This window comes from Lineus longissimus, chromosome 15 (genome assembly GCF_910592395.1).
Source record: "Lineus longissimus chromosome 15, tnLinLong1.2, whole genome shotgun sequence".
Taxonomy (NCBI): domain Eukaryota; kingdom Metazoa; phylum Nemertea; class Pilidiophora; order Heteronemertea; family Lineidae; genus Lineus; species Lineus longissimus.
This window is the reverse complement of record NC_088322.1, coordinates 13,571,155-13,586,810: the sequence shown is the minus strand read 5'-3', so window position 1 is coordinate 13,586,810 and position 15,656 is coordinate 13,571,155. Positions and strand designations below refer to the sequence as shown.

Genomic DNA, 15,656 nt, shown 5'->3' with positions numbered 1-15,656 from the left:
CTCTTTATGTCATCTTTGCCTTTTTATCTCATTTCAGCCGAGCAACCATGAAACCATAACAAAGCAAGCACAAGTACAAGTGGCAAAAACAGTAAGTCATTTTGGATGATCTGCCTGTAGTATCATGAGAACTGCTTGAGATTATCAAAAAACACCACATCTTCACATCGCATTTTCACAAGTTTTACCTGGTGCTGGTAAGCCAAAAGTTTCTAGCCGCATGTAATTCTGTTTTAATTTAGCAGTTCAGGCACAGCTGGCTAAAGATGATATGGGTAGAACCTTTAAGAATACTTTGGAGTGAGTGCAATCATCTCTGTGGTGGTTGCTGCCCTCAGTAGGTGTTTCCTGGACAACATATCTTTTAGTAGCTTTGCTATAGACAAGATAGATATTGTATAGTACCCCCAGGTATATGGCACGGCTTAACCCGCCGGCCATGAGGGAATTCCTTTATGGCCCAGTGGTTGGCGCGTTGGCCCCAGAGTGGAAGTTAAGCAACGTTGAGCGCGGTCAACCTTTGGATCGGTGACCGGCGCGTACAATACATCTGGCAGACCTTCCCCCGCGATGCGAGCTCTGGATTTGTAGTTCGGTACTGAGACGCATGAAGCGCTAAGTAGGATCGCGGACGATCCATCTCTGTCCGAAGTGGGAATGATGTATAGTACCCCCAGGTATATGGCACGGCTTAACCCGCCGGCCATGAGGGAATTCCTTTATGGCCCAGTGGTTGGCGCGATGGCCCCAGAGTGGAAGTTAAGCAACGTTGAGCGCGGTCAACCTTTGGATCGGTGACCGGCGCGCACAATACAGATATCATGAGAAGAGACATCTTTTCAGTTTGTGGGACATCAGTGGGATAGACAGCCATTTTGTTTGAACTTAGAGTCAGATTCTTGTAGTGTCAGAAAACATGTTACACTTCTGAGTGGTACGGGTTTTAGCATTGTCATAACTTTCATAGTAATCGGTTTCTGAAGTCGTTAATTTGACAGTCTGTAGTGCCTTAAGCCGAATTCATTCTCCAATGCACAACCGCCAGATGGATGATAATGGGGCTACAAGATACGCAGCCTGCAATCTTTTCTTCCAGCACAAGTAGTTGTTTCCGCTTAGTGACGTGGACTGGTGATCATCTTTTTTTATCTTTTATCTTGAAAGCAAAAAGCAGTATGATGTATACACGAGGAGAAGAATTAGGTCACATTAGGGAGTTTTTGCAAAATACCAGAATTGCCAACATCGGCTCCTAACCAAGGTGCTGGAGTTGGCATTGCTTGGAGAAACGTCTTTTGGAAAATACCACAGAGTAACAATTCATATGGTTTATCATTTGTAGGCCTATACTATGCTGCATCAACATCCTCTGCTATTTGTGTTCCTTCATGTTTACTATAAAACCTTTGCTCATCAAAGTCAAAGCATCTTCAAGTTGTTCTGCAGAATCATGTCCAGATTGTACAACCACATGCACAAACGTATGGGAATTCCGACTTACTTTAATGTTGAAACAAAATTTCACTTGATACCACTCTAAGTTGAAAGATCTCTCAACACCAATGTACAGTTTTGACATGAAATATACACTTGGTTTAAGTCAACTAGCACGGCACCACACAACTTACCTTAGCTTGAGGTATAGCATCATACCTTGCTTGTTGTTCTTGTTGCTCAGGCATCTTGAAGACGAAGGTGTAATCTCAACCTGTACCGTTTTTCGCAACTTGGGATCTACCGCATCTTTCCGGCTGCAGTTACCAGTATCAAGTCTGGGTACACCTTTCCGTGGAGGCGTAATGTCGTTTTCTGTGGGATATTCAGCAAATTTGAGTGGATAGTCAAATATTTTTATTGGATTTTCTGGTTTTTGACGCTGATCTAAGAATACGATTTGACGATTGATACCAATGCCATCTGCCCTCGAAGTGCATGGAGTAGGCAGATAGGTTCATGGAATAGACTCTGCAGGTAGCAGTATCATCGTCCTTAGTTATGCAACCTGCAGCTGACGTTGATATTCATCTCTCTAGGAACTAGACTTCATGCTTCCTACTAGTTGGTGGGCCAAATCTGTCTGATATCTTCTCAGACCAGTCTTATATTCCCGAAATTTCTCAAATGTGTTCAATTCTTGTGGATATCTGAAGTAACAAATTTGAATAAAGTAAGTAGAGCTGGTTTCTTCCCTTGAACTGTTCAGATGCAAAAACAAAAGATGTCGTATCCTCAGATTGCTCAGAAACTAAGAGGCTTTTATAGCCGTTTTGCAGCGCTTCTCTCAGACATTGGAAAAAACGAATACTGACATAAAGAAGGATGATTTTTTTTCCCAGAAGATTCCTGACAAACAAAGACAGGAACTTTCAATCACTTGTCATAAAGTAATGAAGATGTAGCACAGACATTAAAGAGTCTTTAACCCTTGTGCAGAGAAGGTCGAGGGGTCAAACCCTGTCTGAAATCGAGACGAATATTCTCCTGAATGAATGCACCTGAGTTACTTGTGTAATGTGGCTCCAGTTTATAAGTAGTAGCACTTTCCAAGAATAAACATGGAAAGAGAAAGGCTAATGGCAAGAGTTGGCCAGTCCAACAAGAAGGCAACTAACTTGTTGGTACATGCTTATCCTGTCTGCGAGTTTATATAAGGGAGTGTTTTCATAGTTCCTGTGGTTCCAAAGACAAATCCTAAAGGCATTGGTGTCAGTACCTCCAATCCCTCAAGCAGAAACAATAAGATAGTAGATGATGTCAGGTAACATGAAGTTGTGTTGGGCTGTTCGTGAAAAGTTAGCAATACGTCGCTGAGGCTAAAAGGTGTTAAAAGTGATTTGTTCTGTTCCTATCTCTCACCTTAGAATACGTGGGCTTATGTTTACCTCGGCTTAGAACTGCATATGCATTCCCAGTACCCACTCTTTTGCGCCTCATGAACGCACAGACCATGAGCCATTGCCGGTTTTTACGCTTCGCCGGGGAGCTATGCAGCCATCCACCTTGAAATTTACTGTGTCTGGGATGTGGTGATGTTGCCATAACTCTTGCAGGCTAACTCAAAATTTGATCTCAATGTAGTGCAGTTTTTCCGAAGCTAGGTAGCCGCTCCGTATCATGAGGTTGGAAGGGAAATGTTAGAATACAATAACACTGATCGCGAAATAAACAGCACTATTAGAATTAAGAGCTTTTGAGTGAATGGTCATGTCAATAGGTTTACAGATGGTACCATTAGAATGTTCTCTTCAAGAGCTTTGTCGTGAATGGTCATGTCAATAGGTTTACATATGGTACCATTAGAATGTTCTCTTCGAGAGCTTTGTCATGAATGGTCATGTCAATTGGTTTACAGATGGTACCATTAGAATGTTCTCTTCAAGAGCTATGTTGTGAATGGTCATGTCAATAGATTTACAGATGGTACCATTAGAATGTTCTCTTCAAGAGCTTTGTCATGAATGGTCATGTCAATAGGTTTACAGATTGTACCATTAGAATGTTCTCTTCAATAGCTTTGCCGTGAATGGTCATGCCAATAGGTTTACAGATAGTACCATTAGAATGTTCTCTTCAAGAGCTTTTTCGTGAATGGTCATGTCAATAGGTTTACAGATGGTACCATTAGAATGTTCTCTTCGAGAGCTTTGGCGTGAATGGTCATGTCAACAGATTTACAGATGGTACCATTAGAATGTTCTCTTCAAGAGCTTTGTCGTGAATGGTCGTGCCAATAGGTTTACAGATGGTACCATTAGAATTTGCTCTTCAAGAACTAGTTCTGTGTTTCTTGTCAAAATTGGCAACTAAATTTCTTTGGTGCTCCTGTATGAACACGAACGTTGCCTGTGGACAGAGTGTAGATCACGGCAATGACTGCTTTTTGCTCAGGCTTTTATGCCAGTGCCTTCTGCGATGCATCCATAAATTGTTTACGCTGGTAGAAAGTCATTTCGCCACAAGTAGTGCTCAAGAACGCAATGTAGCTCTCCGCTCATCGGATGCAAAACCAATGAATATGTTTAGAGTGGTTCTTTTATGCACAACATGAAGCCAACAAGTGAGTGTAGTGGAGGTGAATGGTCGATTGCTCTTGAGTTTTGTGGTAGAGATTGATTATGGTCCATTTCGTTTCAATATAATACTAAGGTTTCATGTGGTTTGGTGTGCAAACTCTGATGCAAGATTCGGTCAAGTTGAGTTGACACCGATTACGATCCGGCGGAAATAATTTTGTAGTGGTTGATATTAATGGATTCTGCATCAAGTTGAGGCGATGCATGGTCGTGTGGTAGAGCGGTCAGACTCAACATACAACACCGGTAGTGATTACACATCTAGTAGGCCTAAATTCCATGAATTTCAGACCTTTTCCGTGACATTATCTATATCCATTCGCTCCCAAAACCTAGCCTGTCCCATAACATGTGGGTTGATGGAATCGCTGGAGAAAAATAGAATCTTATTCTCTGTATTCTTGACTCTTTCCAGCCACAACCTGCTCCAGTGCCAGTGCCAGCGACCGCCCCTACACCCCCAGCACGCGGCATCATGTCTAGTATCAAGCACCGCCCGGCCGCAAAGGGCGGTGTGGTCAATCGTTTCGATGGAACCAGTCAGTATGAGCTTGACCTCACCTACATCACAGAGAGTATTATTGGTAAGTTTGAGATTCTGTAACTCTCCTCTGTATTCTACTTGAAGTAGGAGCATGGCTGTCTGGAATCCGCATGTGAAACTGGATACTGTATGAATCTGCAAGTCTTGTTCCAACTTCTACCAATCGTGGTGCCTCAAAGCTGGGTATAAATAAGCCAGTGGCATGCCTGGGAGACAATAGCCGCACTTACACCACCTGAAAATGGACCACCAATCTTGGTTCGGGAACCAATGCCGCACCATCGAAAATCCACCAAGCGCTTACACCAGCGCTGCAGCTAGTTATAAAATCCGGCTACAGATGGCGCGCAAACAATAAATTGCATGCGCAGAAAGCGCCATTTCGAAAGCGCCGCCTGGAGCCGAACCATCTAACTAGCTAATTGCCGATCCATTTGTGCGGACACCACGACAAAGCCGAGCTTTTAACAAGCCGGGCGAATTTGGACCATCAAGCTTGGTGGGACAAATTCGCTCGGCAATTTGTATCGGCAATGGATTGCCGAACCAATTTGTCGCGGCAATGTGGTGGTGTAAGTGCAATTGGTCCACCAATATTTCGTGGTGTAAGCGCAGCTTATGTTTTGCGAAAAGGCCAGTCACAACTTTGTTTTCTTGTCCATTTCAGCCATGACCTTCCCAGTTGAAGGTCAGGAGGTCACGTACAAGAACAACATGAAGGAAGTTGCTAAGATGCTGCAGACGAAGCATGAAGATGGATATATGGTAAGAAAGACCATGCTCAAAGCACACCTCTCCACTCCTCAAAAACCAACGTCTCTTGAATTTGTCAGGGTTTGTCTGCTCAGAGGGCTTGGGGCAGTTTGTTCCAAATATTACACTTCGAGTGGTGAATTCTTAAAAACCTTGTTTGCAATGTTCGCTTTAATAATGAATTATGTATTAGCCTTGTTTTGACCACAAAAGTATTGATAAGAAAACCATAACCCCCCCCCCCCCCAAACATTTGCATAACCTATTTTCCAAAAACTTCTTCCAGGTCATCAATTTGTCCGAAAGAAGATTTGATCTCTCGAAATACAACAAGCACGTTTTGGAGTATGGTTGGCCGGAGAACCTAGCGCCCCCTTTGGAGCGCTTGTGTAGCATTTGTAAATCGATCGACTCGTGGTTGAACTCCGACCCGAATCATGTCGTCGTTGTCCATTGTAAGGGACGGAAGGGACGGACGGGAGTAGTGATCGCGGCCTATATGCATTATAGTAATATCTGTGCAAGGTGAGTGTGAGGGGGGGAAGGAATATATACAATCAATCAAATTGTCATTTCTATGGCACAACTTTCCAGGTGAAAGAGGACTGTTCAAGTGCGCCTCTTATGTTGGGAGATCAGGGTTCTTGAGATGGCACTGGTATCTAAGCTAGTACATCTTATGTGAACCATTTTTCTCTGCTCTAAACCATACATGACGAGTATGGATAAATAACGTTATCTGTTACTCACGATGAGCCAACAGAATAGAAAATTTGATCATCCTGTCAAAGGGTGCCAATCTAAGTGGCCATGATTTCTATGACGGCAAACTAATATGTTTATCGGTAAGAAATGTAATAAGTGATGTAAGCTGAGTGACAACTGTAATGTTGTGGGCAGAGGTTGCTTTGACTGAGAATCTCACCATGTGAAATGACCTTGATATTCTGACAACCATCAGAAATAACAGAAATTCGGTGATGAAATCTTATAAAAATGTCTCCTTTTTGAAATCGTGTTGTATGAAGTGCAGTTTGCTTTAAACTGAGACAAATTGTTTTGTCAAAGTAGAAATATTTATTTTTGACGATTTTCTTTCATCCAGTGATGACCAGGCCCTCGACCGCTTCGCCATGAAACGTTTCTACGATGACAAACTCGGCGGAATCACGCAGCCCTCCCAACGACGATACGTACACTATTTCGCTGGCCTCCTCTCCGGTGCAATAAAAATCAACAGTAGCCCCCTCTATCTCCATCACATCGTAATACACGGCGTGCCAAACTTTGATGGGAGCGGTGGATGTCGGCCGTTTATCAAGATTTATCAGGGAATGGACCCAGTGTATACATCTGGAGTGTAGTAAGTGTTGCCATCTTTTGAGATTTGTACCAAACATCTTCAGGACCTGATTGTTTTTTTCCTCGAGTACTACTAACTTGGCTCCAGAACAAGGCAAGAGCAGACCACTAAATCTACAATTACCTCAGATGCATCATTCCTTTATTCCAGTAACGTAACCGATAAGATGACCAAGGTCTGCTTCACACTGGACCCTGGTCTACTCCTCCGCGGGGATATTCTAGTCAAGGGCTACCACAAGCGGTCGCGCTCCGGTACTCGTGATGTCATCTTCAGGACGCAGTTTCACACCTGCGCTGTTTCGGATTATGGTTTTGTTCTTGGCAAGAACGACCTGGACGACGCTTGTTTCGGTAAGTGTCATTTTCATCATCATCATTTTACGGCATCCATATCCCCTTTTGACACCTCTGCCAAAACTTTTGAGCCTTGTATTAGGTTACACTTTTACTCCCTGTGAGAGATCTTTTAATTTCCCTGCCAGGACCATGGCTTTTAGTCTCATCCGACATACAGCTTTACATTGTTTTCATGGATGCTGAGGCAGTTTTATGAAGAGCCACTGACAGGAATTTTAGTCCCTAGATTCTACATCACTCGAGATCAAACTCAGGTCCATTGCATGGTAGCTGGCAGTGATAACCACAGCGCTATTCGACACCTCTTTATTCAAATGATTCGTGTTTTTGTGTTGGGGAGTGCAAACTACTGCCAGCCATCACTCAAGGCAGCAAAAAATGTTCTGAGTTTCTATAGAGGGCTCTGCAGAGACACCACCAAGATTGGATGTATCGAAGAATGTGTTCTCTCGTTAGGTAAGAGATGGAAGCACCACCGGTAGTGAAAACCAATCTATACATCCTGATGAGTGCCAGAGCAGTTTCAAGTTAATTGTGATAAGAATGCGTGTACGTTTGATGTCCATCATACACACTGGTACCAGCCCACATCATCCTGACACAGCCCATCTGAAGCATTAGCAACATCGTCATCACTAATTACGTCAATCAACTCGTAATCACAGCCATTTAAATACTTAACTACTGACCTAGATCTCTACCAAGTCCTCTTCAGCTTGTCTGATATAAGTTTGGGCCTGGGACGTATTGTAAGCCTAGGTAATTTGTTGGTTCATTCCCAGTGGGAACTGGGCCAGTCTCCACTAGGCCTGCTCTATTCTGTTCTTTTAAAGTTTGGATAGACTTAGGTAGGTGGTGAAATCTTGTGAATTTAGTCTGTTTATTGTCATATCACTGTGGTGTTTCATTGGAGCTTATTATTTCTCGGGATTTAAAGTCTCTCATGGTCCTAGAACGGAGATGCCCTTACCCTTCCAGGTAGGTCAGAAAGTCACCAATAGGAGTCAGTCAGTAAGGCTCGAGGAATTTGTTGATGAGGTATGGTGTTTTCCCAATGAAATAATCCATTCCCATCTGAGACACAGCCAATGACGCTGTTGGATTTTAGCGAAACTGAGGATGGTCAAAGCGATTAGGGTCCAAAGATACGCAGAGATAAAGCAACTATTTTTCTAACCTTGCTTCATCAATATCCCAAGGTGCACGGTTTCGTTGGCCAAACAACCCGATCATCATCTCATATTTACTCTCTGACTAATGTTGTTGCAGGAAACTAACAACCTGCCATGATATGGTGGTGTGTGCAGCACGTCTTCCACCTGGTCTGGACCTATACTGGCAATGAAAAACACCTCGCATCGAAGGGCATAAAGTTAGTTTTCATCCACTGGCTTAGTTCATTAGCTCAGTCATTGATGACCTTTCCTTTGGTCATGAGTTATGGAGGTGACTTTAACTTGGCTCAGTCATTGGTGACCTTTCCTTTGGTCATATGAGTTATGGAGGTGACTTAAACTTGGCTCAGTCATTGGTGACCTTCCTATGGTCATATGAGTCATGGAGGTGACTTTAACTTGGCTCAGTCATTGGTGACCTTCCTATGGTCATATGAGTCATGGAGGTGACTTTAACTTGGCTCAGTCATTGGTGACCTTCCTGTGGTCATATGAGTCATGGAGGTGACTTTAACTTGGCTCAGTCATTGGTGACCTTCCTTTGGTCATATGAGTTATGGAGGTGACTTTAACCTGGCTCAGTCATTGGTGACCTTCCTATGGTCATATGAGTTATGGAGGTGACTTTAACTTGGCTCAGTCATTGATGACCTTCCTATGGTCATATGAGTCATGGAGGTGACTTTAACTTGGCTCAGTCTTGGCCGACTTTCCTATGGTCATATGAGTTATGGAGGTGACTTTAACTTGGCTCAGTCTTGGCCGACTTTCCTATGGTCATATGAGTTTATGGAGGTGACTTTAACTTGGCTCAGTCTTGGCCGACTTTCCTATGGTCATATGAGTTTATGGAGGTGACTTTAACTTGGCTCAGTCATTGGTGACCTTCCTATGGTCATATGAGTTATGGAGGTGACATTATTCAGCTCCCCCCACCTCCACCACAGCGGAAGCCATGTCCTCAGAAGATAATAAAGGGATTTTTGAAAACACTGAAAGGTCTTTCAATGACAAATCTCTACACGTCATGCAAATTGTAAACACCAGTGACCTCAACAGTCTCTGTGTTGCTAACACCTCTTGCCAGGGTATGTGCCTGTGGCGTCAAAAAGCCAACTGTCCCTCATGTGAATCCCAAAACAAGTTTGCTTATGACACATCTATGGTGATTGCTGACCTTCAGCTTTGTGGTGCAAAATGTAAAAGGGTCTGCCATGAACACTTCCCATTGAGTAGCGAACATTTCATTTTGTGAGAGGGAATGCTGAAAGATGATGCGATTTGTTTCTGTGAGGAAGTGCAAGAAAGGGCGTACTCGTACTGGAGACTATAGGCTAATGCCTTCCTGTGAGTATGCTGTGACTTCTTATGCCATAAAGTGTTTTGGTCCTTTGGGAGGTCAGTCCTACCGACCATTCGATACTGTCAACATTGCCCAATCTCAAGGTTGTCAATAGATAGAATGCGGCTATTCTTGAACATTTATAGGCAAACGGTGTTGAGATGGCCATTCATGTAGTAGCCTTCTTTTCCTTTCTGAAGTGTTGCATGATGTCATAAGATATACACAGACCTATCATTATAACCATCTGCATTATAGACTTAAGATGATTGCATTATCGCTCACTTCCGGCCGTAGCTTCTGCAGTTTCGAAGATGACTAAACCCACCAAACTCTTGCTAAAAATCAAGCGTGGGTGAAATTCCAGGATGATACCAATTCCTTGGTATCTTATGCACTTTCCTCAGATAATTGAAGGGAGGGAGCTTAGGAGTGTTGATATTATCAAGGATACGCCCGACTAGCTGTAGCATTATGCCAACTGCCCGCCGTACCTGTGGAATCAGGCGGCTGTGAGTTTGCCAACATTCCTTTAGGCATGTTGGGGTATTCTCAGAGAAATTGCTGAAGATTGCAGCAGGAAACTTTGGGTAAATCTCAGTTTTAATGCGCTGACTGATGCAGAAGTTTAGTTGAAAGTTTTCACTCATAAAAAGTCCCTGAGTAGTTGTCTTGTGATCATGTGAGGTTGTCCTTGAAAGGAGTCTGGAGCATCCGTAGTTCGAACCCACATCTTGCTTGGATGGTGAATTGTGTTACCCTGAACACTGCAGTGTTCCATGGTAAAATGAGGACAACTTTCCATAGTCTAAGTTGGGGAAAGTGGATCAGCCAGGTCCAAGTCGATGAGGAGGGGATGGAGGGGGACTTGCTCTCCATACTGTGAATATAGCTTGGACTCCTGCATGTACACCTGGCTAATACATGTCAGCAGTCAACTTTTCATTTCGGCGTAAACTACTGAATTTATGATATCTTCCCTGAATCTTCTAGATTCGTACCTGAAGGTGCTTTTAGTGGTTGGTGAATGGTAAGTTATCCTCTGCAGGCTCGTGGTAATATATCTCAGATAGTGGTTGCTGTAACAGGAAGGCCACATCCGTAGTTCTTTTACTCTAGGCCTGTTGGCGGATTCTGTTGGGAGGCTGGCTTGTGGAAAAATTCTGTGTGCAATCGATCTTGATAATTTTCTATATTTTGTCTTGAATTTCGGAATCTTTTTTGCTGGATCGTGTATAATCAGGTACAATCTTTTCTTCCTACATGGACTTTCGATTTGAAGGAAATGATGACTGGAAACTTAACTTACATTGTTGGTTGAACATTCATAATTTTGGGGTGTTAAGTGGTCATTGGATGTGAAGGAGGTCCTTGAAATAGTTTACTGCATGTTACTCCGGATCATGTAGGAGTTTCGTTTGTGAGAGACACGGTTGGAGATCTAGTGATAGTTTCAATGCCAAGTCTAAAAGTACCTAGGACAACTAGTTCACCAACATCTCAATTATTCTCAAGTAAATGTTGTGTACACTTTCCAACATCTTGTTGAGTCTTGTAAGCACTTTTCATCTTTCGGTTAAAAGCCTGGTATTTCTCCAATTTCCAAGTCAGATTGTTAAAAGTGTACTTGAAGGAGCCTTGTCAATAGTTTTGATAAGTGGTGGGTTTTCTTGCCAAGTTTCTTCTCAGGTTTTCCGTGAGTAGGTTCTAGTTGGTGCGGAAACAGTGTTCATTTTGCTGTTGGTGTTAGATGTCGGTGCTTGTTCTTGAGTGTTGAGTGTTGATGTTGGCCTACTAACTGTAAGGAGTGCTGAGACCCCTGACAAGAGGTTTTGGGTTTCCTTTCATCATGTGTATACCTCTTACTTCCCTCGATGGTGTGGAGTTCCCTCGATGATGTTGTGGAGATTGGGATGCTGCTCTGAATGTTCTTTTGTTTCCTTTGAGTGTTGAGTGTTGATGTTGGCCTACAAACTGTAAGGAGTGCTGAGACCCCTGACGAAGAGGTTTTGAGTTTCCTTTCATCATGTATACCTCTTGCTTCCCTCGATGGTGAGAAGTTCCCTCGATGATGTCGTGGAGATTGAAGGCCAAATGACACTCGAAGTAGCTGCTTCCTTAGTCTTTACTCAGGGATGCTGCTCTGAATGTTCTTTTGAAAGCATGCTCTTCCAGGTCGTTTCTTAGGGGGCATTGGCAACTAAGTCAGAATGTCCTTACACGTTCTTTCTTCCAGGTCAGAGCATCTTGTGTTCATTGAGCAAAAGCCCTATGAGGTCAGTCTTTTGTTTTTGAAATTTGTCTTTCTTAGCTCATTTCTTTGTCTCTGTGTCTTTTCAGATGAGAAGTTTCCTTCGAGTGCCCGAGTAGAGTTCATATTTTCAAGTGGTGCTGGCAAAAATAGTGGTAAGTAGAACTTTGACGTCATTTTTTTATGGGAATTTAGTGCGAGGTAAAAAGTTGTGATTCACAGTGTTTTTGTGAAGTCAGTGCAATTTTAGGAGGAAAAGATATCCAAAACTAGTCATGAGTAATTGTTGTTGACTATAGGGTCAAATATCTTGGAAGGCCCCAGAAACTATGATACGTTCAAAGGCTATATTGGATTGAGTACAATATTGGTTCGGGGGTCAGGGGGGATTGCTGCTACTCCTGCTGTGCATGTGACCATGCCATCTTCTTGCAGAACTTCCGTCCTACTTCAGTGTAGAGCCGGCAGGTTGGTAGACATGGAACATCATGCATGTTGATGTACTGAATGTTATGATCAGCCAAAGTAGTCAGAAGTATTTATAGAACTTGTCTTTGAGAGTTGTCTTGAACTATTGAGGGCCACTTTGGATATTAGACAATGACAGAGCTGGTCAGGGTAGGAGGTGAATAATAACCCTTGTTTGCTAAGATATTGAAAGGGGTTTTAGACGTCCTATGATACCCTCATTTAGATCATCTTTCAAAAATTATCAGCATTTGGGTGGTTAAGTGCTACATTGGCTGATATGCACTCTGTACGTACGCGGTTCAACCCTCAGTGTTTACTGCAGTTCCAAGCTGAAAATCTCTCGTCCCTATTCTGTCCTTGGTGTCAGAAATGACCAGAAATTCTTTTTCAATTATCATTTGGTTGGCTTCGTAGCCTTCAATAGAAAAAGCTATTCACTCTGAGTGATGTGAATAAAGACTTCTAAGTGCTTGATGTCATGTACATTTATGCTCTGTATAACTCAAGTAAAAGCATTTGCTAGTCTTCATCCATATCTCACATAAATGTCCCACTTAGGCCAATTAGGCCTATAATTTCCTCAATTATGATAAGTTAAACGTTTTCAAGAGGAGCCCTCTTAAAATGTGAGAACTTATGGCATGTTTTGTTACTTTTGTTACGCTAACTCAAAATTTGTTAGAAGGTTGTGTGAAGTTAATGCATGCCTTCACTAACAACATCACAAATCATGGGCGGACTGGGAACCTCGGCCTTTCTATACAGTGGTGCCATCTTGCAGGGCCAAGAGAAACTGAAATCCTGTTCTTGGTTTGATTAACCATCTCAAACAGTAGATTGGTTAATAGATAGAAGATGGTTTAAATGTGCAACCACACGTAACGGTCTCATGCACTCCATGCAATCTCTGACGGAGTGGACCATCTAACTCCATCATCCACTCCAGTTCCTGACTGGGTGGACCATCCAACTGCATGCTGGACCATGCAAAGATACAGCCCCGAGCGTTATTTGATTTGGAGGCTTTCCAATCTGCGTATATGTCTTACATCACTCTTGATCTTGACATATGCACATGTACATACACCAATAACACTGAGTGCATTAATCGTAGAAAATGATGGTTCGATCGCAAGCATGCAAACTTGAGTCTGTGTGTCTGTTTGCAGAGCGCTTCTTGACCCACGCAAGTACACTTGAAATGCATTGAGATGTATTATAGGGAGAGCACCATGCGAACATACGGTGTATATGATTTTTTGTGTGTCAAATCGGGAATGTATTGCGCTGCCAAGCGGCGCCAAAAACTGTCGGATATCATTTGCTGTACTGGCTTATTTTGATGGAGTGTTGACTTGTTGGTGCTGAGGATGTATTTTCAAGGTTTGTCGACGATTGAGTGTCTGCAGAAAGAGTCAGTGTGTGGATTATGTCCCTTTTCAACATGTCTCAATCCGTGAATTAGTGGTCTGTATCCAATAGTATACTTGATCTGGGACCTGATGCACTACCTCTGCAGCACAGTGGCCAGGCCTTTCAATTACATGGAGACCTCTACACCCTGTTTTTTTTAGCCTATTTTGGGGACATGTTTTTTTGGCTTTTTAGCTTAATTTGGGGACATTTCGTCGTGCCAATTTGCCTGAACATCGACGTCCTTATTGACTGACATTGTCACATGCACCTGAAAACTCATAATTTTAGGATGAAAAGTATCAAATTAGGCCATTTAGGATGAGATTTGGTCATTTAGGGTGTCAAAAAACGCTTCAGGGGGTCAAATTACCCCTTAAAAAAAAAAAAAAAAAAAAATTCTTTTTTTTTTTCTATTTTGGGGACATTTTTTCAGGGCCTAATTTGGGGACATGCCATATTTCCTACACTGTATAGCGGTGTGAAAAGGATGTAATCGAAAGGCCTGAGTGGCCTCCAAATGCATCCATTGGAGTTTCAGTGGCTTTGTGGATTATTCCAGTAGGCTATGATGACCAGTATCATCCAGTGGTTTTCTTTCAGCTGGTGACCATGAACTTAACAACATTTCTGTGAATAACGGTGTAGAAAGCTGAATACAAACTGAACAACATCTGGGAACATCTTGTAGCAAAGTGATTGTATTGTACGCGCCGGTCACCGATCCAAAGGTTGACCGCGCTCAACGTTGCTTAACTTCCACTCTGGGGCCAACGCGCCAACCACTGGGCCATAAAGGAATTCCCTCATGGCCGGCGGGTTAAGCCGTGCCATATACCTGGGGCCGTACTATACAGTGATTAATCAGTAATGCCGGCTGGGCTAAGTTCTGTGACCAACTATTCTGTTTAGTCCAGGATATTTGTGGAATTCTTCCTTACAACATCATTTCACTACAATATCATGTTTACATGTTCAAAATGCCATTGACATAATACCAGAATATGATGTGCATACCCCATCATACCTTACACCATATCCACTCCTTTGTTAATTACTTTAATTACTAATTACCACCATAACTTTTCCGTGGAGTTTGATTCGTTTCCTGCGGCGAATTGGCTGTTGATTAACTGCTAATATTACTAATGTTGTTTGGGTTCAGAGATGGCGAATGTGGGAACGCTGCATGGTCCTCCCAATGCTCAGGCCATTATACGAGTTCTCTCTTGATAGGAAAACAATTGCTGGTTCATTTTACGAGGCTCAGTCCTGTAGTGATATCATGAGGGGACTGCTCAATAGTCCCACCGGTAGATACAAGGCAGCACTTTGCAGTGCTAAATGGTTTTTTATTGATACTAGCCAAAATGTGACCCGCTCTACCAAAACTAGGCGCTTGTCGCATCTGAACTTGACAGGTTGATACGGACTTGTTGTTCATTTCCCTATTGTAGACCTTTTGTGAAATGTGACTAAATCAGTTTGTTATAGATTTCACAAAAGGTCTACAATAGGGAAATGAACAACAAGTCCGTATTAACCTGTCAAGTTCAGATGCGACAAGCGCCTAGTTTTGGTAGAGCGAGTCACAAATGGTGGTGCCTATGGTCAACCCTTAAAATCAGATACAGGTTTACATATTGCATGACCTCAGGCCTAGTTGTAAATAACTCACCGCCTACGCACCCTGCAGCAAGTCATTTACATATTTACCATTTCCCTTCGTAACATTGTTGGGAAGCCTCAACATTGACCCTAACTGATTGAACGGGCCTACCGAATGCCTTACACAAGAACATTTGACATAAATGCGCAATTAACGCTATCTAACCTTGGGTTCATTTTAACTGTCACAGCTCTTCCCTTAATGTGATTTTATAGGCCTTCTGCTTTGAGTGTCTTCCGTGAA

The 15,656-nt window shown here is 42.7% G+C and overlaps 1 protein-coding gene across 17 annotated transcripts in view; it reads left to right on the top strand.

The window, feature by feature from the left end:
• The window catches only part of LOC135499543 (uncharacterized), a 105,686-nt gene that overhangs the window by 56,340 nt on the left and 33,690 nt on the right, over window positions 1–15,656 (top strand). For 15 of the 17 annotated variants that reach the window (XM_064790374.1, XM_064790373.1, XM_064790369.1 and 12 more), the window contains 8 exons: window positions 38–91; window positions 4,489–4,657; window positions 5,285–5,382; window positions 5,657–5,895; window positions 6,476–6,733; window positions 6,884–7,086; window positions 11,950–12,015; window positions 12,296–12,328. In XM_064790374.1, coding sequence (XP_064646444.1) covers window positions 38–91; window positions 4,489–4,657; window positions 5,285–5,382; window positions 5,657–5,895; window positions 6,476–6,733; window positions 6,884–7,086; window positions 11,950–12,015; window positions 12,296–12,328 — 1,120 coding nt within the window. Of the gene's footprint in view, window positions 1–37; window positions 92–1,734; window positions 2,168–4,488; window positions 4,658–5,284; window positions 5,383–5,656; window positions 5,896–6,475; window positions 6,734–6,883; window positions 7,087–11,949; window positions 12,016–12,295; window positions 12,329–15,656 lie in introns of those variants that run through there. The other 2 variants (XM_064790375.1, XM_064790360.1) reach the window with 2 other exon arrangements.